Raw genomic sequence first — 27,177 nt, forward strand, 5'->3', positions numbered from 1 at the left:
CACTGAAAAACGTTTTACATAATGTATTTTTGATCCACACATATTTGTTTTCCGTTTAAAACCCCATAACCTGCAAACACAAACCGCTTTCTGTGCACGGATCGCTGTGCATTCGTGTGTGGTTTTTTTTAGACTCCCCTGACGCTCACCCGATTCATACTTGTAATTTCTCTCATCTATAGCCAATCAGATGTCTCCTCCAGTCTAAGCCAATCACATGAGCGAGCCCCCACGAGGGTATGATTTCTTGCTTTCATGACACTTCATATACGCATTTTGCGCAGTCCGGTCAGCTCGCTAAACAGGGCGGAGCATCAGGTGATCATGCAGAGCTGCGTGTCTCCGTCAGACTCAGCAGCTGATCTGATCTCAGACTCGCGTCAGGTTATACTTCACTCGCGTTTATGTCCATATCGATCAGATCCAGCTCTCCTGATCGGCCTTTATAGAGAGCACCGAACAAACTAGTTGTACAAATATAGTGAATATCGGCCGATAATGACCGGCGGTCCTCCCCCCGTTGACAGCTCACTTTCTAGCACTGGCTTCGTAGTGCACTGATCGATTAGGCTAAGCTAACCTGTAGCTGCTCCCTCCACACTCACAACAACTTCATACAGACATCAGAATACCTGTATTAGTCCCACAGAGGGGACATTTATTTGCATAAATAAAGCAGCTGTATTCGCCATACAGGAACACACATTTAAAAAGTTTTTTTCTGCCGTTTTTGTGTACACACAAGCATTCATCAATGGTTCGGAAAGTGACGCTGTACCTTAATAATATAAAGGCTTGTAATTGCGTGCATTTCCTGTTCGGAAAGAGGCAATGTACTGAGAGTGGAGGTGTCCTGAGATTAGCGCCTGCAGGCTCCATGGACCTGTCAGCACCGGACTGCGCAAAATGCGTACATGAAGCGCTACGTCATGAACGCAAGAAATCTACCCGCGCTCATGTGATTGGCTTGGAATTGAGGAGACATCTGATTGGCTATAGATAGAAAAAATTACAAGTACAAATCGGCTGACCATCAGGGGAGTCTCAAAAAACCCACACACGAATGCACAGCGATCCATGCACAGAAAGCGGTTTGTGTTTGCAGGTTCAGAGGTTTTAAACAATATGTGTGGATCAAAAATACATACTGTATGTAAAACCTTTTTCCTTGTTTGGATTTTATTTACATGTATATGAAACGGAACACATTTGTGTGTGTGCATTGAAAAACACAAGTGTATACGGAAGTACAAGTGTGAATCATTTTGCGGATCATGAAATACAAGTTTGAATCCTTCTGTGTGCATGTGTGTATTATGAGACTGTTCTGAGCTCATAGTCTTAGTGGGCACACTAAAGATCAAAAGGTTTTCACTAAGGCATCCCCGACAGCTTTATGAAGCTTACTAACAAAGAGATCCTTCAATCATCTCACAATTAAATGGTGGCAAGAACACTAACGCATGTTTCTTTTGAGAGGGGTAGAAGCAGTAAATTATTTTAACCACCAGATATAAACATTTCTATTTTGAAAGGAACAGTGCTAAGGACATTGACAGCTTTATGTTGCTTTGCTTCTCCGGTGTTGGGGTGGGTAATAGGCTTCTTAAAATGAACGACCTTCCAAGTAGTGTGACACAGAGCAGCAAACCAGCACTCCTTTGCAGCAGTCATGAGTTGTTGTGTTACAAATACCTTACTTAGAGTGTGGATCCAAGCTTGCTCTTAGAATACAACAGCATGTCTCCTTTAGAAAACAAGACATGGTGCATTATGTTTTGTAATTTAGCATCTAGTAGAGTCGGTGTTTACTGGGCCTCAACATAGGGAATACATTGAGCTGGAAAAGAGACTCCTATAATGTAGTACCCCAAGAGTAATTGTAATGTTTTCTGGTACAGTACATATTTTATTATAATAAATGGTTTCTTATATCTTGTTCTTTATCCACCAATTAAAAATTCAAATGCAATATAGAAAGAAATCCTGAGTGATGAACTGCGAGAAAAGACTGAAAAGCAAGGTTGAACAGCAGAGACACACTGCTGCATACCTATTGCCTTATTTAGCTGTGCTCACCGCTCTAGAGTAAAATAATAGTTTAATACAGCTGGGATGAATAATTTAGCAAACATGTGCTCCAGGAATGAATATTCCAGCATTGTATATGTACCCTTATATTCTACAATTAGAATCTGAGAGGATCAGGTCTGAACTTCCCACATTTTTCTTTTCTTTTACAAAACAAATTATATGTGATGATAGAAGTTAATGTTTTTTTTAAAGAAACATTAGTTTCAGATTACCATTAGACTACAGTGATATTTCCAGAACCGCTACATGCTGCTCCTTCATGTCAAATGATCCTTAAAAATCAAAACACCCTCAGACATGAACAAATACTGTGTTACCTTGTCAATTGAATTGGTGGTAAATCGTTCCATTTTAATTTATCTTTTGTTGTATGCTCCCTTTCACTCTCTTTCTCTCTCATCATCTGCTTCAGCTTCAGTTGATGGTTCATTACATTTCCGGGGATGCCTACTGTATACAACCTCCGGTAAATAAGCTGTGGTGGCGTTATAACAAGAAAAAAATAGATGTCTAACCAAAAGTTATCTTAGCCACCAGCTGCCACCTGTGTTTTTTTTTATCATTGTATTTAATAATTTTTATAGGTGGGCTTTTTCTGTAACAAATCTTGTTTGTTGTGCTTCAGACCATTGCAAAAATACACATAGATAAGCTAAACGGTCTAAGTGATCAAGTAATCTCAAAGGTGGTTGTAAGATGTATGTTGCCTGGTAACATGCACATCTGTCAGCTGACAGAACATCTGGAGGCTACAAGCGCACAATTCTCAAAGCAACTTTTAGATTTGGCCAGCTACTGTATACTGCAATAAAGTTTGAGAAAGATGTCAAATAAGACATTGAATCCATGAAGTGTATAGCAGAATAAGGAATACAGCTGCCATTTTCCCACTTTGTGTATAGTTAAACTGCTTCTTGTTCAATGTTTAGGTTTTTCCTCAATTGTCTACCCATTGAGTCAAAGGTACTCACTGTGCAGTGAAGAGATGTTACGATTTTGCCTTGATGTATTTTTAAAGGATTGATCCTAACCGTGTATACCCTTTAGCATATCATATGCCATGAACTGGTTGTCACGGAAGCTGTTTACATGTTTGTTTTAAATGTAAAACTTCAGATCGTAACAGACTGCCTACTTTTATGATACAAGCAATACATGACAGACTGGAACCGAACCCCCTCTGCATGAACATGATTTTTCTCTGTGTAGCAGTAAGAATAGTTTATTAATCCATTTTGTAAAGCAAGACAGAGACAACAACACATATTAAGAATTTCATAAAGTCAATTTAATGTTATAATCCGCAACATTTGAGTTGATCTCAATTATGTTGATGAGTTGACTTTGCACTGCATTTCAATGGCGTGACTGCACTCCTAAAATGGAGCACAAGTTTTTGTGTTGTGGTTAAAGGGACTAAAAATAACAGAATGACCGCAGTTCAATCTGCGCTTTACAGTGACTGTGCCTATATATATTGATTTATGTTTAAGAATATACATACTTACATATTTTGTTGGGTTTTGAATCTCAAAGGCTGTAGTGGAAATTCATAATTTACTTTCTCCTTTAATTCTCATATCAACACATGTTGCTAATAGAAGATTAGTTTTTGTATGGATGTGGGTTTTCAATATAAGAATTTCCTGTTTGCAGGTAATATATGTAAATGTTCAACAATCTGGAAAGAAGTAGATATGGAAGGACATTGCCATTACAGGATAAATATCTCATTATAACAACATCTTAAAGCTTACATGAACAGGTAATTATGAGATGTGGTAGAGGTAACTGCAAGAAAACATTGTCCTTCATAAAAGCAGGTTGCTCCCTAAGGGTTGAATATTTGTTGCTGCATGGAACAAAATTGAGAAATATAAGGAATTGAGATATTTAAAAGTTGCGGATTACTACAGGAAACTGCATTGTTTCAGACAACAGACAACACTATTTTGCTCAGTTTTCAAATAATCCTTTCATTGAATTGGACTACTAACAGCTACATTTATTCATAATCATGACATGTCACTTAATAACACTATTGTTACTATAAAGAAGAGAGTTGCAATGAAGCTACAAATAAACAAATACATCATCACTGACCAATGCAGAGCAATTAATCACCTTTCAGACGTCTCATTATAAGAAACATGGTATAGACTTGTAGAGTCACTTAGTATCACATAACAAAGAGATCCTATAATCGTCTCAAATTACCAAAATAAATTTCATTTGCCAGCAATAATAATGTAAGAATAATTAGTTTAAAGGACAAACAATAATAAAAGCAGTGACAGTAGTAGTTAAGTAAGTTGAACAATTGAATGTAGTGAAGTTATCACAACGTCATAATGGTTTTTGTGGTGCGAAGAAACAAAAATGTAGACTCAGGTCGGAATGAACAAATGATCCTTTAACAACACCACAAACAATATGGTTACTTACTTCTTCACATAAATAGGCACAGATTGTACTGTATATTCATACAAAAGACACATATGTATACAAAGAACCAAAACATTATATTGATTACCACATACAAATATTCAAACTTCAAATTAAATATAATTATTAGACGACAGCATAAAAATACATCGCACTGAAATGCACAACTTATTTTTTTCACATTCTTGAGTAAATACTTTCAAGATGTCTTCTAACATTCATAACTGTTGGTTAGAATAACTAAGGACATTTATAATGTGTCTCGAAATTTATTTTTCAATCTAGAAGATGTAAGCTTTAATTTTCCAAAATCAATGTTTGGAACCCTTTTGCTATTTTTTAACATTATTAACAACTTTAAAATACAAATGACACAACTCCAAATTTAGATTTCACTGCAACGAGCACTAAACCTAAACAAATAATAAAAACACGTGTCTGCTACAGTATGGTTTTATATAAACCTGTCACAGTATGGTTCCACTTATATTGTAAACCCAACATGGCAAAGGCTAGTGATTGCTTGGTGCAGATTCAACAATTGATGTGCGCACAAGCAGGGAGTTGAAAAAAGAGTCAATACCAACAATAACAAAAGGCCCTCATTACACATTGTGCGGAGGCATTTAAAAGAACATTATGGAACATTCAAATGAAGGTTGCACTTCACTCTGCAGCTTCCTTTATGTTCTCATTCCCTTGGTTGCAAATGTCAATATGAGAGACATTGAACCGCTGGTCTGTAGTTGGTTGGTACGCTTTCAATCTGCTAATTTTGCAGCACCCTGTTTTTATTGACATGCTGCAAATTGGATTTTGCCTCTGGCTTGTTGCTAGTTACAGGAAACATGTTATTTACAACCGTTACATAACTGGAAGCCAAGCACAATTTCAATGCTTTCAGAGTCAGACTCAAAGCCACACATAGAGCCTAATGGAGTGACAGCAACTCCATTTCTGCTCATTTATGGCTTCAGGGGGACATGAATGCAGAGTGCATCCTTTGCATCACATAACGTTGAGAGTGTAGTTACATGAAAAATTTGACATACTTACATAGTTACAATCACCATGACATATTTTCAGATTATCTCCATTACGTGATGGTTTTACAGTCCTAGCAGTGAAGCTCCAAGCAGACCTGATTGATTCTCTAACAATCATTTAAACCGTGCAGAGAACATTACGAAACAGCAGTGCACTGACTGTAACTATGCTAATTTCAATCAGAGCAGAATTAACTCAATGTGTTGCAATGGAACAGATAATTCCAGTATTAGATTAAAGCTAGAGTAGGCAACTGTGGGAAAAAAACTGTCGGAAAAAATAAGTTGGAAAAATATCCCTTCATGCCTCCATCTAAAGATACAATTCATGAACATGCATTGCAAGACCACCTCTGGAGTTTGAGTTCATGAGAGATTGGGTAGATGAGTGTAGAGCATGTATTCATGTATCCTTGAATCCTTGAATCCATTTATTTTATCAAGTTTTGTGAAGCTGTGTGCATATCTCTGTATTCCTGGTTGCAAGATAAATATCCCCTCAGATACAATAAAGTTAAAGTTGAGGTCTAATCAAATTATTTGATGGGGCTGCTCATAAACATTCTTATTTTTTGTCAGAGCATGTGATTGATGGATTGATGTTGGGATGTACATTTGACTAAGAGGACAAAACGTGCTTTTGAAACTAATTGCCAACTCTAGCTTTAATGCAGAGGTGATGAGAGAAGAGGCCTTTGTCCCCAAACCGCAATTTGTAAAATTAGATTTTTTCCTCTCCTGCAGATTTTAAGACGTATCATTAATCACAACAAACACCCTATTCCAAGCCCTGTTTGAGGATTGAAAGCCCCTAAAATACATGTATCTGGAATTTGCAAAGGACAATAGGCACGTTCACACCGCAGTACTTTAGTTCCGATATAGTTCCGAAATGTCCCGTTCACACCAAAAAGAGCCGGAACTAAAATGAGTTAATCACAACCTTTTTTACCCCCTTTTCCGTCCCTGCTAGAGAGCAGGGACTTTCGTGAGAGAAAAAGGTTCCTATGTCTGATTGGCTGGGCGGAATGCAAACCACGCCCCGTGAAACTCCCAAAAGGTTTTGTGAAGCCGCCATTTTATTATCCTTGCATTAGCATTATTAGCATTAGCCCAGCGCACAAACACAGAGAGACTAACTTATGGCAACACAAAAGAAAACATGGGAGCGGTGGAGATGAGAGGAGGTGTCGGCGTTCTGGCGATTTACTCGGAAGGCTTCAGTAGAAGCTGCTGGGAGTCCCAGCAGCTTCTACTGAAGCCAGTCCCCAGCTCCGGGGACTTCCGGCCGGGGACTTCGGGTGGTAGTATACGCCGTGAAGTTGCCTAATCTTTCCCACAGGAACTTATTTTCCGGTGTGAACGCGATCTGTACTAAAGAGTTCTCATGAACTAAGCTCTCATGAACCTTTGTGGGAAAAGTACTGCGGTGTGAATGCGCCTAATCCTTTGTGAGATTTTGTTAAACAAGCCCCATTTCCACATCAGCCCTCCTCTCCAAACATGATATAAACATTAGATTAGACTTGTTATCTGCTTTTGTATGGAAATCTGCTCCATTTTAACTAGTGGTCCTGCTGACAAACAAAACAAATCAAAACACAACCCAGTTGGCTTAGGCAACAGAACAGGATTATAGACAAAGTCTGTTTGGCATTATGTAGGAGCAAATCTAATAGCATATAATAAAAAATATTTCAGGTTCACCCTTGATATCGGCTGACACCAATTACTGCAGAATAAGTAGCAAAACACTTTATGGGGACTTGATTGAGCTGTCTAACTGTTAAATAAAAACTGCTTATAACATTCATTTAAAGCTGACCCGCTCAACGATCCATCTATGCTCAAGAGAAGCTTAAACATCAATATTATCCATCGAGGTGCAGTATTAAATAATCTCTTTATCCATGCTGTTAAAGGAGACGCTTTGATACAATGCTTCTAAGTCTAATCAAGCAATGCGAATTAAGCGAAAATCTCTGCACCGTCTGAATGTACAATGTGTGGAGCATGATGTGTGTACATTTTTACATGCATATGTTTGTGTGTGTTTTTGTGGGAATACACTTCAAGAGAACTCTTCAGGTTGAGCGCTTAGAGCCCCTCCATTTTGCGATGGCACACTGCCCCCGTTGCTTGCAGTGATCTCTGTGTGGCGTGCTGTGATGTAGCTTCGCTTCTTGGAAGACAGGGATTGCTTCCTCCCAGAACCGCCGCCATTGCCCTCGGCAGGGTCGTAAACCACCACCACAGTGGTATCCATTCTGGACAGCGTGTACATGCTGCTCTGGCGGGTCGGGTGCATCCGCGTTGAGCGAAGTTCCAACTCATCGTAGCTGGATACCTTGATGAAAGGGCACCAACGAAATGCATGCTTGAAGCCAGCGCGAAACCTGGTGCCACATAAATAGGGAGAGGGAAAGGGTTGAAAAACACAGGGCAGAAAAGTGAGTAAATGTGTGAAGTGCGTATTTTGAGATATACAATTAAATAAACAACCAGTTGTATATAATACTTTATAAAACGGACAAGTCAAATCAAGCAATCTGATTGGTTCTTAGCCGTGATATACTGAGCGTATACCACGGGTAGAATTGTAAGTTACTTTTCACAACAAGTCAGTATCCCTCCGCGTCTGAGAAAAACAGTATACCGTTGGGCTGTTTGCTTTTCATACTGGAACAAGAAAGCAGCGGAGAAGCAACGGGGCAGAAGCCCTCCTTTTTGACGCAGCGGTCCAGACATAGACATCAAACGCCAAAACATATTCAGTGTGCAGTTCCTTTGGCATTAGGGCAGGGATATCTAGATACTTTTGAATGTTTAACAGAATGAATTGTGCTACTTTTAAAGCAAGCAACGATGTTTTCAAATCTGTAATCAAAGAGGTCCGCAAAAACGCTATCGACCAATCAGATTGCTTGATTTGACTTGTCAGTTTTATAAATATATTAAAATTTCTTCCGTTACGAAACAAATTTACAAAGCATAAAATGGAAACATTTAAGATTAACTTCAACCTCCGGGGGGGTCTTACTATAGTATTGAGGAGTGGATTGAGCAGTGCCGATCTCCAGAAAAAAAGCACCTAAACTACGACATGCAGAGCTACGTGAAGAGCAGGTAGACCAACTGGAAAAGTAGCACCATTCAAAAGCTTTCTGATGCGGGTCTTGAAACAAAGCAGAGAAATGATGACCGTTAGTGGCCACAGGTGCGAAAGCTCTCTCCAGAGCTACTGGAAGCCCAATCTCGGGGACCGGAGAAAGTGGAGCAATATTCTCGCCACGCCAAGCAACAGACTCGAACAACCTCAACCTATACAAGTGACCACGTAAGCCATGCTACTGATGCTGGACAGTTTTTCAGTGGAGGCACAATAAACGGCAACATACACATTAATGTAAATAAACAGCCAAATAATCGATCAACGCTCTCTGTCTAATATGTTCACTTGCTGTTAGTGTTGTTGCATAGCAACCACCTTGCACTATGTTTTGTGCAGAAGGCAACGGAGGGACTATTTTATTTTGAACATCATTATTTACTAATAAAAACTATTTAAATTAGAGTGTATTTTTCTTTCATATTGCCACGCTTGGTAACCGTTTTATAAAAGCAATAGCTCACTTCAGGCCGTGATATATGCTCATTATATCACAGCTAAGGGGGTTGTCAACCCTCCGCTTCGCGTCGGGCCGAACCACGCCCCTTAGCTGTGATATAATGAGCATATACCACGGCCTGTCGTGAGCTATTGCTTAAGTATAGTTCAAAACAATACTGCACAAAAGGTTAGCTGACAAGAGATTCTATTTAAGGTGCCAGTGAAGCTTTTTAATAGGTAGTAAGTGACTCGTGTCTAAATATTTGGCTAGTTATGAAATACAAGTATGTGATGTGGAAGTGCAGTATTTATGGTGAGTGTACTCCACAGTAAAGAGACAAGACTTGTGATCCTGGCTTGGAGCTTTTTCAGAAGGCAATTATTCTTTGAGACAAAAAAATAATTACATTTTTAAGAGCAATATAATTTCTTAAACCCCTTTTTTTAAACTGTCATAACAACTCATTAATACGGCATTTTAATCACTAGAGAGATTTTATGTTTTCCCTCCAATGAGATTACCAGAATATCGTTGATCTTACATATAAAGCACTTAATATAACTCAAGAGGAACTTAACTGTATTACCCTCAGTGAAGAACATTTATTTTATCAACAAACACAAATAAATCCCACTGTTGTTGTTTGATGTACAGTAGTAGCGGTGTCAGTGGTAGTTTGGTAGTTACTCACCTGCTGTTGAGGCAGCAGTAGATGATGGGGTTGTACATGGTGGAGCTCATTGCCAGCCACAGCACGGAAAGGTAAACCTGCTGGATGTACTTCCACCTGCTCAGACGCTTGTTAAGACCCATCACAATGAAGTAGGTGTGATAGGGCAGCCAGCAGAGGGCAAAAGTCACAACAACAATGATCATCATCTTCACCACCTGCGAGAAGAAGGAGAGAACGAGGATGAGACACATTCACCAGCTGTCATTGGTAGCTCTGTTTAGGATTCCTGGAAGCATTAAGAGAGACAGAGTGAAGGACAGCACTGTGTGAGGAGGAAATCATAAACCACTGCTAACCCGCCACTTCCCTGGAACTGAAAACCTTGGTAGAAGAGTGTGGAGCATCTAATTTTAGTAGCTTCCGGATTGCAGAATGTTGGCAGGTCCTGGTAATTGTTATGGAAAATAAGAGAGTATGTACTTGTTGTTTGTTTGATCTTGTCAAATGTATGGCATATAGTGCCACAGTAAAACTCTGTATAGAGTCTATCAAATGCAAATATATTGCATCAAGATAAAACCCTTTCAAGGGGGTCCCAGAACAAACTCGAAAAACAACACAAATCACAAGGCACACCACATAACACATCAATGTGAAATAAAGAAATAGATAACCTTAACAATAGCAAAAATGAGTTATAGCCTAAGCACTGCAATTACCATCTTGTGTTGAAAGTTAGCTGTCTGTGATAGAAAGTGATCTTGGTATGAATCTGCAAAGCGTATTTGTATTACTATATGTTACATTGAGAGGAATAAGAATAATTTTGAAAGATTTTGGATAAATAATGTCGGCAAAGTCCAGACTGCGCCACATGTTCTGGCCAGTCTTACTTTCTTGTTGCATGATAAATGGTAATACATTCCTATTCCTAGAATACAGCGGGATAATATTTCTGAAATATATGCTATAGGGTAAAGAAAGATAAACTGTTCTTTATCTTACAAATCGTAAAATGGTATTAAACCATTTTCCTAGTAGTTACACACATTATTAAATAAAAAATGTCCCTTATTTTCTCAATTTTCTCTCTTTTTTATGAATCATTTAACAACTCTAGGAAGTGAAGTTAATGAATGGTTCTGCATTGTCTCTGTGTGATAACTGGAAACACAATCCAATATAATGTGTGGCTTCTCAAAAGCAGGCAGCACAGGCACGCTACCAGAGAGAAAACAGACATCATTGCATTCCTTCCAAAAACTAAACAAAAGTCCTGGCACCCCTTGTTCGGAGTGCATGTCTCAAAGAAGTTTACGGCATCCTGTAAACGGTGCTGGAAGGCTGTTAAACAGTGGTAAAGCAGTCAGTCAGTAGTTTTGTTTAATGCCAGTGTGAACATTTAATGAAGACTTATATTCTCTATTGTATTTGCTGGGGATTATTTTTTAGCAGCATATTAAAACACAATGTGTTACAGTTTTTTAAAAAGCTGTCCTTTCCTTTTGAATGAAGTTAAGTTTCTCAATATGATTGATATGTAAATAAACTTGAGGAGGAGAAACATTTGTTAAGGGATCTTGGGTTGAGTTTAAACAGTCCATATTTAGACTGCCAATGAACTCCATACAACATATATTACCCACACACGGTATTTCCAACACACTCTCACTCCCTAAACGTCCAGGAGCGACACTTGGTCAGGGTCCCATGGCGTGCAGTTAGGATGCGCCGAGGCTCCTTCCGCTTCATAAACGGACGCAAAGAGCTTTCAACTGATTGCAGTGTATTCCCATCGGCGGCGGTATTTGACGCTCATGGAAGCACCGAATCCATTTATGTCGGCGTTTGTTAAAGGCAATGTGAGCATCCATTCCCATTGGATAACGTAGAATTGTACACCTGGAAGTAAGTGTTCTCCTTACTGTCGATTGATTTGACAGTGATATCTCCATACTCATCAACTCAAAAACACCAGATTGCCTTTGTTAATTAAACGACATTGATAGGTTTAAATTGTGTACAATGCTTTTGTGTTTTTCCCCTTCAATTCTGAGAAACAACTTGTTTTCTCTGAAATGTGGAGCGCCAAAGAGACTACACTACCCACAATCCCCAGCTATTGTTGTGACGACGCTTGTCTACTTTGCGACACACCTCGTGATAAGTCAACAAGCTCTGAGATTGGATGAAACATAAATTCATACAAAAATAAATCCAACCCTGTCTCTTAAAAATTACGTTCTCACAGAACTAAACTGCATTCTCAATTACGTTTAGCTAGAAACTTATTTTCTCCCACGTTACGTTGGTTATGAATGTATATTAAATACGTTTATTTTCTACATATCTTTGCCATTTATTGTCTTGCTTATAATAATGATAATAGTCATTTGTAAATATCATTTTAGAGCACACATTTGAAATCAAGAATCGGGCTTGATATATGGTTAAATTAAAATCAGGAGACAAGGCTGTAATTTCGCCAGCTCTCATGAGTGAGACAGAAAATAATAGTTTTAAATAGCACACTGTTATTTACTCAACAATAACACACAATTATCCTTGTTTTTATTTATTAGTTTAATTCTATAATCTTGGGCTTTTTAGCATGCTTTTTAGCCTTAAATAAAGTCACCGGAAACAGGCGTAGGCCTATAAGGGACATTTCGAGCGATACACACCACAAACCCACTGAACAGATTACCCAAGATCCTCAGCTTGAAGCTCATTGATTGGATGTTTTAGCCGCAATGCACGTTGGGATATGATGTTAATGCGATATGATATCCGAAAACATAAACAAATAATTTAAAAAAACTTTATTCCGAGTGTTCTTGCTTTTCTCTTCGGAAGTCATCACATAACAGCATTGTAATACACGGTTCGGCTTCATTAAATATTACACATCTTCCGTAGTTCTTTATTTATAGAGCCCTGATTAGAAGACTTCTGGAAAAACTTGAAGAACTGCCGCCAAAACTGAATATGTGATGTGGATCATAAATATATCAACAATTAAACAACATCTTACATTTATTTTCACAAAATACGTCTCCTTGCAGTGTACATAGTAATTCGGCTGACTTTTATATTTGATCCAATTGGTAGATTGGGCACCATAACGGTGCCCAGCTGATGGAAAAGGACTTGTAGTTTTTAAAGATATTGCTGATTGTCTTTGAATATAAGAATGTAAATACTGAGTTGAGAGAATAGTCAGGGGATTTGGGTGATGGGAGACACATCTATTTATTCCCAATTTCAATAGCTTACCATTAAATGACGGATATACCTTTCTGTCTGTGATGTTTTACAAATCAGATATTAATGTGTAGAAGTAAAACATGAGAAATAGTATAGCAATATCCTGTAAAATTATTTAAAAATATGAATAAAACTACACATCTTCAGATGTTATACATACATAAGTGTCCTACACTAATAATACAAAGTTATTATTAGTATGCTGTGTGTACCTTGTGTGCACCGCCTAGTGGTTAAAGCATATTATTGAATTAATTTTGTGGAATAATGTTATTTTTGTTGAATAATGTGATTTGATGAAAAAAATATTAAGAGTACATAGGGGAAAGTAGAAGGTCAATGATAGAAATATAGAATAGAACAAATCAAGAAGATACTGTAAGTGATCTCTACAATAAAACAGTTTAGTGATGGATGTACAAAGATATTAATATGAGGATGTGCAAAACAGACAAACTAATTAACATTTATTAACACATTAAAGAATACTTTAGGTAAATGTCTTCTTTCAAATAAGAAAAAAGCTTTGGGGGTATCTATCTACAGATAAATATTAAGCCTGACAAAGTACTCAACGTCTAATATATTGCTTTCCTGCAATGTTAACTATGTTGAAGCACTTATTTTAACTGATATTATACACATTAATTATACTCTTCTGTATGTAGATAGAATAAGAAATATGCAGAATTTGACAGTTTAATTGCTGGACGTACACACATATTGATAGATGTCTTGTAATGCACTGTTGAGGAACCTGTGACCCAAGTTTTTCATTCATTGCATAACTACACTGTAGTTGTGTATATGATATGTCAATAAACCTTAGAAAATCTTGAAATCTTGAAAGGGATGTGCAAAATAGCAATTATATACAGTTTTTAATGAACTATTAGTAGAGAATAACGAGTAATTAATATACTTTATAGAGATCTGCAGATAAATGTTTAGTCTTCTCAAGCACCAATATCTCTCCCGATTGTTGGCACTTGACAATCACCTTCCCTGAATTGTACTCAGGTGTAACTAAAGTCTGCTTTAAGGGTTGTTTATATTTCACATCATTTATCATAATCTGCAAAGTAACTAAAATAAATGTAGTGGAGTAAAAATACCAGGTTAACCTCTGAATTGTAGTGGAGTAGAATTACAAAGTAACAATGAGCTGTCATGTGGGTATATATTAATGCTGCCCATTATGGATACAAGCGATTTTCACCCATTTAGTATTTACATGTTTTACATTTGTACACACCAATGTGTTTCCTATCGCCTAAACCTCCAGGGCTGTACACAGTTTAATACTGTCAACTTCTAATTTTGGGAAAAACGAAAACGTCTTTTAAAACTACAATTCCCAGTAGAGACGTGCCATAGAGAACAGGTTGCAAAACACAATAGCCAGCATGTGTAGTTCTGGGGGGGCGTTCGAGTCCAGTTTTGAATAGTCTGCCGTGGTTTCGTTCCATTTCAAAGAGCTTGATGCTCGGTGTAACCTTGGCGCACTACCCCTCCAACATCCAATCCCAGAGCTTGAAGATTAATCAAGGGGTTTGTCAACGGGACTGTAGTCCCAAACGATAGCCGGGAATTATGGGTAGTGTTGTGTCTTCGGCCATCCTAAACTCAGAATTTTTTTTCGGATATCATATCGCATTTACACCACATCCCAACGTGCATTGCGGCTAAAACATCCAATCAGCGAACATGCTTTACTTGGAAGTTACTTTGTTTCATTTTACACTGTTACTGTAAATAACAACTTGTAAATACTGTGATTACCTTTACAGTATGTAACTGGCAGCAATTGACAAGTTACTTACTGTAATTCATTTTACAGTATGTAACTTGTCAATTGCTGCCAGTTACTACTGTGCATTTCACGGTACGTTTCTTACAGTGTGCTTTAACACATCATTGTTTTGGCATACTCTTTTTTGCTATGCAACTGTGCAAATAATGAGGTATGTTGCATTCCTGACTCAAGAGGTTGATGCTCTAATTAAGCAACAAATAAATGTAATTGTGCCTGTGTTATTAGCATTGATCATCAGCAACAGTCCAGAAGGGAACAAGAAGACACAGCATGGGTTGAATACTTTTGAAAACACTTTGAGCATTATACACTGGCAACTACTATTGATAGTTAAATGTGCCAGAGCAGACCAAGAACGTGCATCCATCCCAAGTTTCTATAGTGTAAAATCCATGGGGGCCAAGATTTTGAGCATGATATGAAGCCATAACCCATAGTCTTTTGCTCATGCAGTTAAATAAACATTGTTGAAAGAATATCCTGTAAAGCACAGGAGGTTAGCTCATGCTGTGGTTTATTTAAACATTGTTGGAATCTCTACTGGGATGTAGACAATGTCTGTATGGGGTGGGGATTAATGAGAATGTGAGAGAACATATTTCAAGCAATGTCTTTTGTTCATATTATATAATAGTGTTGATAGTAAGAGCATGGCTTTGTGTTATAATGTTCTAAGCTGAGCATCGGCATTGTGCAAAAGTTTGAATGAAAGTTGAAGGCCTCACTGGTGCACAAATAGAACAGAATAACAAAGAAAACAATAGAGTTTCTGTTTTCACGTGTATTGTTTGCAGTATATTTTAAGGGTTATAAAGTGTTTTATAATATTGCAAGGATGAAAGGCACACAAGCGTGAGTATTTTAAGATATCAAGACAGGAAAATAGATAAGAACTCTGATTAGGACAATTAAAACAAAACAAAATACAGTACAAAGAAAAACAGTGTTAAAACATTTCTTTGTACCAAGTGACTTTAACTGTAAGAAGGTCTTCCACTTGAATGTTTAAGAATTTATTACATTTTAAAATGGAGGAAACCAAGCTTTTACAAGAACAGAAAGCTGTACATCACCATAGATTGTGTTTTTACAATATGCATGGCCTAATGGAAGTAAAAGGGGACACAAATGTGTTCCTTGGGGGACCCCACAAGGGCAGGGGAAGCAAATACAGAGGAACATTCAAATTAGAAAAAATGTGAAAACAGAGATATGTAATTTTTTATGTTGCACACGGTTATAAAGCAAATATACTGATCATGCCCGAGTACATTTTTGAGTGAATGTATTCATGTTCACATTCAGAGACCCTTTGACCGTTTTTTTCTTTAAATTGAAAATCAAACACAAATTGGCCCCGACAGAGCAGAGAGAATACTGGATGAGTGAAGAACAAATATAAGACGTGTACATATATTAGAGCAAACCACAAAGGGAGGATGTCTTTTTACCGGTGCTTAATTTGTAAAGTGGGAGGTGCCGGAACGCAGAGGGGGGGTGGATCCGGCGGCTCAGTACGGGGGTTAGAGGTAAGGGAACAAACAAAAAAATACACTTACAGACGATGTTTCTACATCAGGTCAATTTTTATTTTTGTAGCCTGTTAGCCTTCAGATTACAGAACGATGTAACATTGCACCAAATGAGTGCGGAATGTAAAAAATATATATACTGCAACATTTTAACAAGCAGCAATTATATCTGTCCGTTAAATTAACGGGAGAAACAAAACAACGTAACACTGCACCACATGAGTGCGGAATGTAAAAAATATATATACTGCAACATTTTAACAAGCAGCAATTATATCTGTCCGTTAAATTAACGGGAGAAACAAAACAACAGGTGGGAAAATTACGATTTCTACGAAGTTACGATTTCAATATAGATTTGCAGACATATTAAACCATAGACCACCCAATAATCAAACACAGCATGGACAAATATATTCCTACCATCATTTGTCCAAAACGGCCCATACAGCAGCCATAGAGCCCCCGGCCTCCATTTTCCTGCTTCTGTCTCTGCACCTTGTGTCCAGTGCAGTTCGATGTCCTTTTGCAATCCATGACCTCACATATGGAACGGGGTTGAACCGGGTAAGTGGCGGGCCGACAAGGCAAAGGAAGAGTAGGGAGGAGATCGTTGAGGGGAGAAGAGACGCCCTGTTTTCTGAACAGATTAGGTTCATCTGTGAAAAGCCCCTCTCACACTCAGCACTTGAGATGGGGACCGTGTTGACCGCAGCCAAGAGGTCTTTCAGTTCATCTGGGATGAATGTCCCATCATTGTCACGGTATTCCCTGAATGCCCTGATGACCCTCCGCAGGCTTTCGATGCAAAACTGCTGGGAGAGCGTCTCAACTTCACTCTCTCCAAACAGCGCGTCTGCGTCACGATCCTGTGGCCAATATTGTGGATAAATAACTTTTAAATCCTCAATTAGCTTGTTGTATCCTGATTGGTCTCCCCCAAGTGATAGCATGCGTTTCTCCAAGTTTCTTGCCAGACTCCCAAAAAACGTCCTCTGGTCCAGGGTTCTGTCAGTGAGCCGACCTGCATGAAGGGGTACTCCCTGAAAGGTGTTTTCCTCGACCCCGCGCTGGCTTAATAGGCTGTGTCGTCCGGGCCGCTCAGACATAGCCTCGAACACCCTGATCTGTCGGCAAATGGCTTTATGAGCCGTTATGATATTGCATTCTCGATTTTGGAGCTCGAGAGATAGCTCTGACAATTCTTGCAGTGCGTCAAACATAAGTCCTAGATTGGAAACAAAGGCATGGGATGAAAGGCGCTTTGCCAAGCCATGGTAGCTTTCCCGAGATGTGCTCCCGCGAGCAGAATCCTCCGCTGCGTGTGTAAAATGTGTGTTGAGGGCAGCAAAACTTTTCCACACAGCTTCGACTGTTCTGAGACTGGATGCAACCCACCTGTTGTCTAACATCCGGCCAATTTTGCACAATTGAATGTTCAGACCGTCAGCACACTCTTTGAGCTCCAGACGGTTTTTGTTTGATGTGCTGTAAAGTGTGTAAAGCTTATCCATGAAGATCTTGAAATGATTCATAGCCCCCATCTCTTTCATCACATCACCAACTGCAAGCTCAAGTCGATGCGCAGAGCAGTGCCACACCATGATGTTTGGGAAGAGATTTTTGAGTCGAGCTGCCACCCCACTGTGGCGCCCGAGCATCACTGACGCACCGTCACATGTGAGACCGACGAGAGTTTTTGAGAGGAAGGCCTCGTCTAACTTGGCGTGCTGTAAGGCATCCAGCAGTTTGCGGGCAATGCCTTCTGCACCAAAATCACACAACTCCACGAGCTCAAAGAAAATGTTCTCGGGTGAATCCATCTCTGGCAACTGCACTCGTAAATAAACGATTAATGCGCTCTTTTTATTCAACCCTGTGGCCTCGTCCAGCATGAGTCCGATTTTTGGAGCGCAAGTGACAATCCTTTCAAGCAGTTTTTTTTTCATGTCAGTTGCAATGTGCTGTTGTATATGAGAACATGCGACGTTTGAGTGGAGAATCCTCCCCATTTCCACACCATTCATTTCCTGACAGTCTATCTCATGTTCAAATCCATAAGATGGCCTATGACGCTTGGCCTCCTTGTAAGCTGTGCGAAAGATTCTGGCAGTCGTTTGCACCTGGTCATTTTGGGCATTGACTACTGTGTTAACAAATACATTTGCCTTTGCCTTATCCAAAATAGTTGATGCCATTGCGTCTGCTTTGGTATTCCCATGCTCAAAAACCTTTTTCCTTAAGGCTCTTTGCTTTTTTTTTAAATCGGGCGCAGATGATGTCACCGAGCCCGAGATCCATTCTTTTGCAAGTTTCACACCTGCAGTTTTTTCCGGACCCAGTGATCCCACTTGTTTGCAAATGGCACAGCCCAGTCCAGTGGTTTCCATTGTCAGCCATGGATAACTTTTTTTTTTCTGTGTAAACTGGGCATCTGTCCAGATTTGCCCATCGTGAGTGTCCCTGACAATACCTGCTTCATCGCCATCACTATCTCTCGCAGATTCCAAGTTCACATCATCCGTCTCGTCCCCTTCATCTCCTTCCCCGTGGGGGTCGCTAATATCCCCTCTAACGACAGGTGCATTAGCAGCATCGATGGTAGGCTGCATACTACTGCTCTGTCCACCGTGGTCTTCACACTCATGATTTTCGGAAACTATTTTTGATCGTTTTGGATCTGACTGCTGGTCACTGACTTTGAAAAAGTTAAGTAAAGTTTGTTGTCTTTTTGACATTGTCGACACGAAGCTAACTGTTATGTATTCAACCAGCGCAAGCGTAGGCTATGTGTCACACCTCTAGTCTCCCCCCCTCCCCCCCTCTCCCGCTAAAAACCTTAAAAATTGAAACGCATCAAAAAGGCAAACACAAGATTTTTGAGGAACTTCAATGGGGAATAAACACGAACAAGACATATAACAACATTGAACACCGAACAAACAGTCGGTTTTTTTTTTTGGCGTTTTGTTTTTTCATAGTGACACGGGAGGTGGCGGATCCAATAAAAAAGGTTCCGGATCCAATTTCAGAGGTGCCGGAACATGTTCCGGCGTGTTGCGGCTCAAATTAAGCCCTGCTTTTTACCCTTTACCACTTTGATGTTTTATGATTGCTGTACTCCAAAGACCAGTGGAGAAAAATGTCATATAATAGTAATAATAATAATGGGTCGTGTACCCAAGAGTCCTGAAGTCGGACTACTCATGCTATTGTGCTGAAATACATGCTGGGACGAGAGTTGTTTTATATTTTGTAGGATTCAATTGACATGTTCTCCAATCCCAGAGTCCAAAGAGAAAGATGATAGACATGAAAATAAAAATAAATTACTAAATGGAACTAACCGGCCAACAAGCTAATCCTAAACTTTAGCATAGCTGAAGTCTGCCTTCACACATGTTGTAAAATATAAATATATATACTCGCTAATCATATTTTTTTTGACATGGGTTTGCAACAATAAAAGTAAAGAATAGCTATAAGCACTGTACTCTTTCTCCTTCCGCTACTTGCAAAAGGTTTACCAGATGTGTCCCACTACAGCAGACGAGGTAGCTTTAATGCTACATGGCTTATATTAAAGTATCATGTGGCAGACACTTTGCTCTTGTTGTATTTTACTTTCGGTCTTTACAGCAAAACACATACAAGGTTATGCTTCTCGCATTAGCATACAGTAAATTCATGCAAGTGGTTCACATCAAAAATCCTCACTAATGATGAATGCAACATATCTCTCTCTTCAGCCAACAGCTGCTCCCTGCAGTGAATCTGCAGCCTGTCTTTGAGAATAAACTAGTCAGTTATATTGATTTGAATCTAATCATTTTCATGGCCAACGCAATTTTCTTCTAACATAATAGGAAGGCAGCAGGCTAGCGGATGAAAGATACCCACGGTAGAATACATATTCCACCAATGTCTTATAATTGAACATGTGTTTTGTTTCCTTGTGTGAGAAGGTACCGGGACCAGGAGAGATTGTAAGCATGTGGCTTGGCCCTGCAGTAACAATGGTGTTACACTCTTCCATCATGTTGAGCGTACAATCCAAAGTGTTTGTATTCACTGAACTTCTCAAGTATGGAGGGTCAATCCACATGAAAGTAGCCCATAGCAACATGTCTGTGTAATCCAAATGCGATTTCATCTAAATTATATGATAGGAAGGTGAAGAGGGCAGTGGAATTTTTTTCCACTAAATGGCAAAGTAGAAAATATATTGTGAGGGTGTTCGTAGTCCCTTGTTGGTGGCAAGCAAGGGAGACAAATAAAATGCCCACAGGCAGAACATGTTTCACTGAAACATGTTTAGGCATGCCTGCAAGTAGAATATAACACCTGCAGAGCAAATAGTGTTAATCAAATGTGAGCGTATTAAGTGTCAAGAAGCTACCAAAACTGTACTGAGCGCTCAGCAGCTTCATCTAATACAGTTATAATACATTTCATTCAGCTGGCGCTTTTGTCCAATTTGATTTACACAATTGAGTGCATTCAATCATTCAAATTCAGAACAACAATAATCCTGCTAAATGATCTTCAAATAAGCCAAACCTTTGTACCTTTTGCATATAGGAATGGGATTTATGTTCTTATTTGTATGGCATAGGTGCAGGTGAAACAGGTGCTGGAGTGTATCGTTAACCATGTCTTGGATGTAGGAAGGGTCGGACAAATATTCCTGATGTTGTAAAGAGTGAATCTACAGGAGCAGGTTGTTCCATCAATGTTTGCAGTGAAACACGGTTTCACAGTCCAGTGTCACAACCCAATTTATTGCAGGGAAACATATATCATGGATGGGAGAAAACTTTCCTGGAAGTAAAAACGTCCTGTTCTGTTTGGGTAGAGCTTTAAGTGATGTGAAGAAATCCATTGAGATGTCAGCCAAAAGAGCAGAGATTGTGTAGGACGGTTAAGGTGATTAAGCAAATGAAGCGCTTAATAATAAACATAAACTTTACGTATAGAGAAATGTTCACGAGATAATTAGACCACAGTGCTCTACAAAACAAGGGCAAAAAGACAACAAAAGCATAAAGAAAAGACACCATATGCTTAAATATATTAGTCAAAAACCATAAACCACTAAGAGTTAGTCAAAAGTGTTTTCTATAACTAAAAACAAAGTATTCCATGAAACTGTTGAAATGGCTAATGAAAATGAATATTCCACTAATGTTCTTGTTTACATGCAGCCTAGCATACCCCGCATATTACTTTGTTGATCATGACAAAATATGGTAATGTGGAACAGCTTGAGCTGCATATACTATTATGATTTGTTGCTTTTTCTTTGTGTCATCCATATTGGCTTTTAGACCTTAAAATCAACTTAAACAAGCCTTTATCAAAACATTTTTTACATACTTATAAAGAATGTGCATTTGACTGGACATGACCCATAACAAATGTGAAATATTTATCATATTCGGAATAATAGTGGACTATTGGAGTGCAAGTAAACTGGTCAATAAGAAGAATTACATACATTTAAAGTCAACATGTATTTGATTGGTTTTCAGCTGCCATATGAAAATGGGCCGAAACTGCATTTCTAACAGGTCTTTACATATTCTTGTGCAAATATTTGTTGGTTTTAAAAACCCAGCACGAACACGACAAAAAGTCGTAGACTGATCCCCAACCATTAAGAGCTTCAAAAACAAGTAAATTAACCTCTTAAATATACTGGGACCAAATGGAGTTTCAATAAACTGCATTATGTTAGTAATTACTTATGTAAATGTGAAACATTTGATAGTCATACATTTCAAAGAGTTTTATAAGGTCCAACTATTATGAATTGGTGCTTATTTTGCTACACAGCCAGATAAATGAAGAGCAGGAAATAATTAAAAGAAGTCGTAATAAACTATTTATACTGACTCACTGTACCATGCGATCAACATTTCCATAACGACACCATTTCATTAAAATTCAAATAAGCAGTTGGAAACAAATAGGAGTGGAGGAACAAAACATATTAGTTTGATGATGAACAAAATTAATGAAAGACGCATGCTAATGAGGCTTATAATGGATAAAATAGAAATTGAGTTAGATTGTACCATGCTTGGGGCTTGCCCCAGCAATGGATTTATGTTTCTTCATTAATCCAGTAAATGAGTACCTATTAGTTAGCTTGAAGCCAGAATGAGTGAGTCCAACCAACAATTTGAAATGTGAAGCGATAAGAACAAACCTCAGCTATAGTTGCGTTCCTAAATGCCTGAATGAGTTATTAAACAAGTGAGAAACTGATTCAGTAACAAAAAGGTGAAACTAAGAAAGATCAAATCAAAACAGGACAGTGAATGTTCACTTACAAATCAAATCCCAACCGCATCTACTAAAAGTCATGTAAGCAATTTGAGAACATAATATCATATAACGCCACCACCCAATTTTATTTTTACCAAGTGTCTGCAAAGTTTACCATGTTAAGTCTTATGAATGCCATCCTAACCACATAATGAATTTCAGTATATCTTTAACTGCTACAGTATACCGACCAACGTATAAGGTCAAACGGAAACATTATGACTTGGAAATACCTTATATCAAATCACATTATCTTTCAAGAATTCCCAGCTGTATATATAAACCATAGTTTCTAATTAGACAATTGATTAAAAGTATGTGAGAGACTTGGAAGTTTCATCCATTGAATAGATGGACTAATCAATTGAAACTATGAATTAATTTACATTCATTTAAAGTTTCATCTAAAATTAACATTTGCACATTTTGTGATGATGAGCTGTAGCTAGCAGTAGTGACAGTGTGTGCTCTAGGTCTGTTGGTGGGAAGTGAAACCCCGCAAGAATATTGTGCAGCCTTCTCTGCACACAATACATTGTAGTTGTTTGACATCCTGTCACCAATTATTTTTATTTATTTTTATTTAACACCACTTTACAATTTTAAGAATATTAATTATGTTGAGGATTAAAGTTGAGCCTCTCTAATATCCTTGTTATAATGATTAAATTGCCAATAAAGACTTTATTTAAGAACTACATTAACCTCATTTCTAGAAGACAGGGTTCCTCTTTGAGGCTACTGTAGTTAAAAGCCTTTGCAAGAAAGAGTAGGAAGGTGCTGGGGGGTCTGAACAAAATAAAAGCCTTAATTCAAGAATGGCCTTAGGCAATCACTGGTGTAAAGAAAAAGTGCAGCAGGCTACGAGGCTGTGAACACAGTACTTCACGCCAGCATTCACTCTTAAATGAAAGCAGCTGACTCCTTTGTGATACAGGATGGTTTGGTAAATGGCCAAAGACCCTTACAAAATGGTTCTGTTTGGACTTAAAAATATGGATCAATGTGCACTTAGCTGTGCACACTCTTAGGACAAAAACACCAGTCGATTCAGGATTAGAAATGTCCCATTATCTCTGCAGGTCACCTAAATACACGGCAGCTTAACAATATAGTACTTCAGTTCAGGAAACATTTGATATTGTAGAGTTAATTCAAACCGCACACACACACTCACATCCATTTGAGTGTGTGTGCATGTGTGTACAGACAGAAAAGAGGATTGGCAATCGATGGTGCTTACAACAAAAGTGGAATACAGATTGACAGATTTATGATGGTTATTAGTGCTGCACTTTAGACTGACATATCGATCAAAAAGCAACAGGAATGATCTTTAAATATAACACCTGTGGCTGGATGGTAGTAACAGAATTGATTAACTCAAAACAACGATGTCAATCTGTGTCTAATAAAAGATGATGAAAAATTAGAGAAAGATTCACCTTTTTTTTGCTTCATTTCACATTATAACACTCTTCATGTTTTGTGTGAAATTACCATCTTCCAGATCTTAACTTTAGTTTATTAGTTATTTTCATTAAAGTTCACAACTATTGAACTATGAAAAAAAAGAATGACATTGTCAATCCTTTGAGAGGGTTACTGTTCCGCACCATGGATACATTCTGGTCATGGAAACATCATACAGTAAATGTCTCCTCATATGAAGACACTTTATTTGAAGGGGATGTGCTAAAGACTAACTGTCATCCTTGTCTAATCAACACTGTCATAACAATAACATGGCACCTGCCATGGACATGAAGGAGTCATTATGAGTGTCATTCGACCAATTTAGTGCAACGTTGACATTGCTTGAAATGTCTCTGTCGTGACAACCTAATATTTATCAAGACAACATATCCTGTTGATGTTTTGATTATGACAAAATACAATTAAGCAAAAACACAAGCTTTCATGATAGGCCTAACCATCTCACAATAAAGAAAAATGGTCGAATGTGTAAACATTAAATTGCATGTGGCCGATTTTGACCTAACCTTTCATGAGACAATTATACATTTTTCATGAATGCTTACTTTGACAGCAGTGCAATTTGGACATGTCGTCAAGATGTAATTGAGCGAGCAGCTTAGTTAGCTGCCAAAAGCTAAACCCCGGAAAAACAGACCATATGTGTTAGTGCACACACTGTACACACACACAAAGCAGTATACACACTTGGGGAACTGGGAAATTAATAACATGTTTTTTATTTGAGTGTGGTAGATTCCTTATTGCTTCAATGGCCTCTTGTTGGCCTCTTGATGCTCATTCAGGTTGAAAACCAGCAGCGTCTTGGTTGAATCCTTGAGTCTCTTCTCCTCTCTCACAGAGAACTGTTTGTCCTCTACTGAGAGTGTGTTCCCAGGTGTGTTGCATTTAGCTCCTTAATTAGGAAGCTCACACTCTTCCTTTGAGCCACATTCTCAGTGGAATCACACCCTAGGCTCCCTGTCTCCACCTGCTTGACTTGAGCCAGATGTGAATTGCATTTCTCAAGCTCTGACAAAACACCTCCCACTTGAGCTCCTGGTTCCTGAACCCAAGGAGGTCACAACACTTTTTCTATTGATGTTACAGAAAATGATTCACTGCTGATGAGTTTGGTGTATTGTACTATTTCCGAGTCTGATCATCATATTTGATGTTCTTGCTCCCAGCATTTTGCTCTTCAATGGGAAACAGAACCACTATGCGCCGGACGTCTCTGTGAAGTACTGTGGCAGGGATTTTAGTAGAGAGTTTTTTGTTCGTGCCCACAACCTTTCTCCTGCTGGGTTGTTCAATAACCTTTTCCGATGGGACTGGGTAGTTTGGAAAGGTGCGGACATTTACATCTCTCACAATGCCCTTTCCATCGGTGTTAACACCAACCACTCTGGCAAGTCTGTATTGACCTCTTAAGGCATTCTGGTCTGCCACCCAAACAACATCTCCTACAGTCACATTCCGCTCCCTTGTGTGCCACTTATTTCTTACAAACAGATTGGGCCCTGCCAACTGACTCCACTTCCTCCAGAATTTTTCTACTTCGGCTTGGATTTCCCTTAATCTTTTGTAGGGATAGCTTTCAAATGCAAAGCTCCCAGGGTCTCCTTTTGGTCCAGACCTTCCAAGCAAAAGTGAGTTTGGGCAGATGTACCCTACGCAGTCCTCCCTGCTTTAAATCCTGGCATCGATCGGTCTCTCGTTGGCCAAGTTAGCTGCCATGTATAGGAATGTTTGAAATTCTCCCCATGTGAAGGTTCCATCTCCTCCAAGGTTGTTGAGGGCCCTTTTCACGAAACGAACAGCTGCTTCAGCAGCTCCATTCCTGTGAGGTGAGTCTGCAGAATGAATTTTCCAGCTCCACTCTGTTCCATGTTTGGTAGCTTCATCCTCCAGCTCAGATTTTCCTAAGCAGTCCAGAAACATGTAGAGCTCCTTCAGGGCAGGTCTGGCTCCTACAAAGTTGCTTCCGGGATCCGACCATATTTTCTTCGGATGTCCCCTCAATGCAGTAAATCTTTTGTAGGCCAGTAGGAAGCCTTCAGCTGACTGGTCTCCAACAACATCTACATGTATTGCTCTGGATGCCATACAGCAGAAGACAATGCCCCATACTTTCAGCCTTACTTTCTTCCATACTTGGTCTTTCACCTCATATGGCCCAAACAAGTCCACAGTTGTGTATTCAAAGGGTCTTGCTGGATTTGTCCGCTCTGATGGCAGGTCACTCATGACTTGTTTGCATTTCCTTCCTCTGGCCTTTCTGCATATCACGCAGCTGTCAACCACCTTTTTAGCCAATCTTCTGCCTTTGACAACCCAGGCTTTCTTTCTCATCTGTAGGAGTGTTCCTGCTATTTCCTCGTGGTTTGCTCTGTGGGCCTTTTGAGCAAGAAGTTTGGATATCCATGCCTCATAAGGTAGGATTGGTACTACAACTTTGTCCTCATTGAAGTATTGGATCCTTCCTCCACATACTAAGAGTCCCGACTCTTCCTCCTTATACACAACCAACCTGCTGAGAGTAATGTCTTTAAATGTTACTTCTTCCTGGGCTGAAAGGAAAAGATGTCTGAGAGCATATTCACATTCTCTAACAGAGAGCACAGTTTTCTTAGTTCTCAACTCTCTCTCTTTTTTTGAAGGAATTACCTCCCACTTTGACCTGTGGGGAATTGGGTTCATCGTCCTCCTCTTCCACTCCTTTCCACTCCTTAGCAGCTCTCAGCACCCAGGCAACAACTTGGACCACTTTATCCAAGCTGCTGAATTTCTTCACATCAATCAGTTGCCCTATAACTGAGCCAGCTGGTATTCTTCGGGTTCGAGTCTCCTTCTCACCCTCAGAGGGTTTTTATAAGGGTCACAG

The 27,177-nt window shown here is 39.0% G+C and overlaps 1 protein-coding gene across 1 annotated transcript in view; it reads right to left on the reverse strand.

Moving 5' to 3' along the window:
* Positions 1-3,360: 3,360 nt before the first annotated feature.
* The window catches only part of tacr3a (tachykinin receptor 3a), a 40,117-nt gene continuing 16,300 nt past the window's right edge, over positions 3,361-27,177 (reverse strand). The window contains exons 4-5 of the mRNA XM_079666837.1: positions 9,888-10,084; positions 3,361-7,981 (exon numbers count right to left, since the gene is read on the reverse strand). Coding sequence (XP_079522963.1) covers positions 7,657-7,981; positions 9,888-10,084 — 522 coding nt within the window. The 3' untranslated portion in view covers positions 3,361-7,656. The remainder of the gene's footprint in view (positions 7,982-9,887; positions 10,085-27,177) is intronic.

This window comes from Notothenia rossii, assembly GCF_949606895.1.
Source record: "Notothenia rossii genome assembly, chromosome: 1".
Taxonomy (NCBI): Eukaryota; Metazoa; Chordata; class Actinopteri; order Perciformes; family Nototheniidae; genus Notothenia; species Notothenia rossii.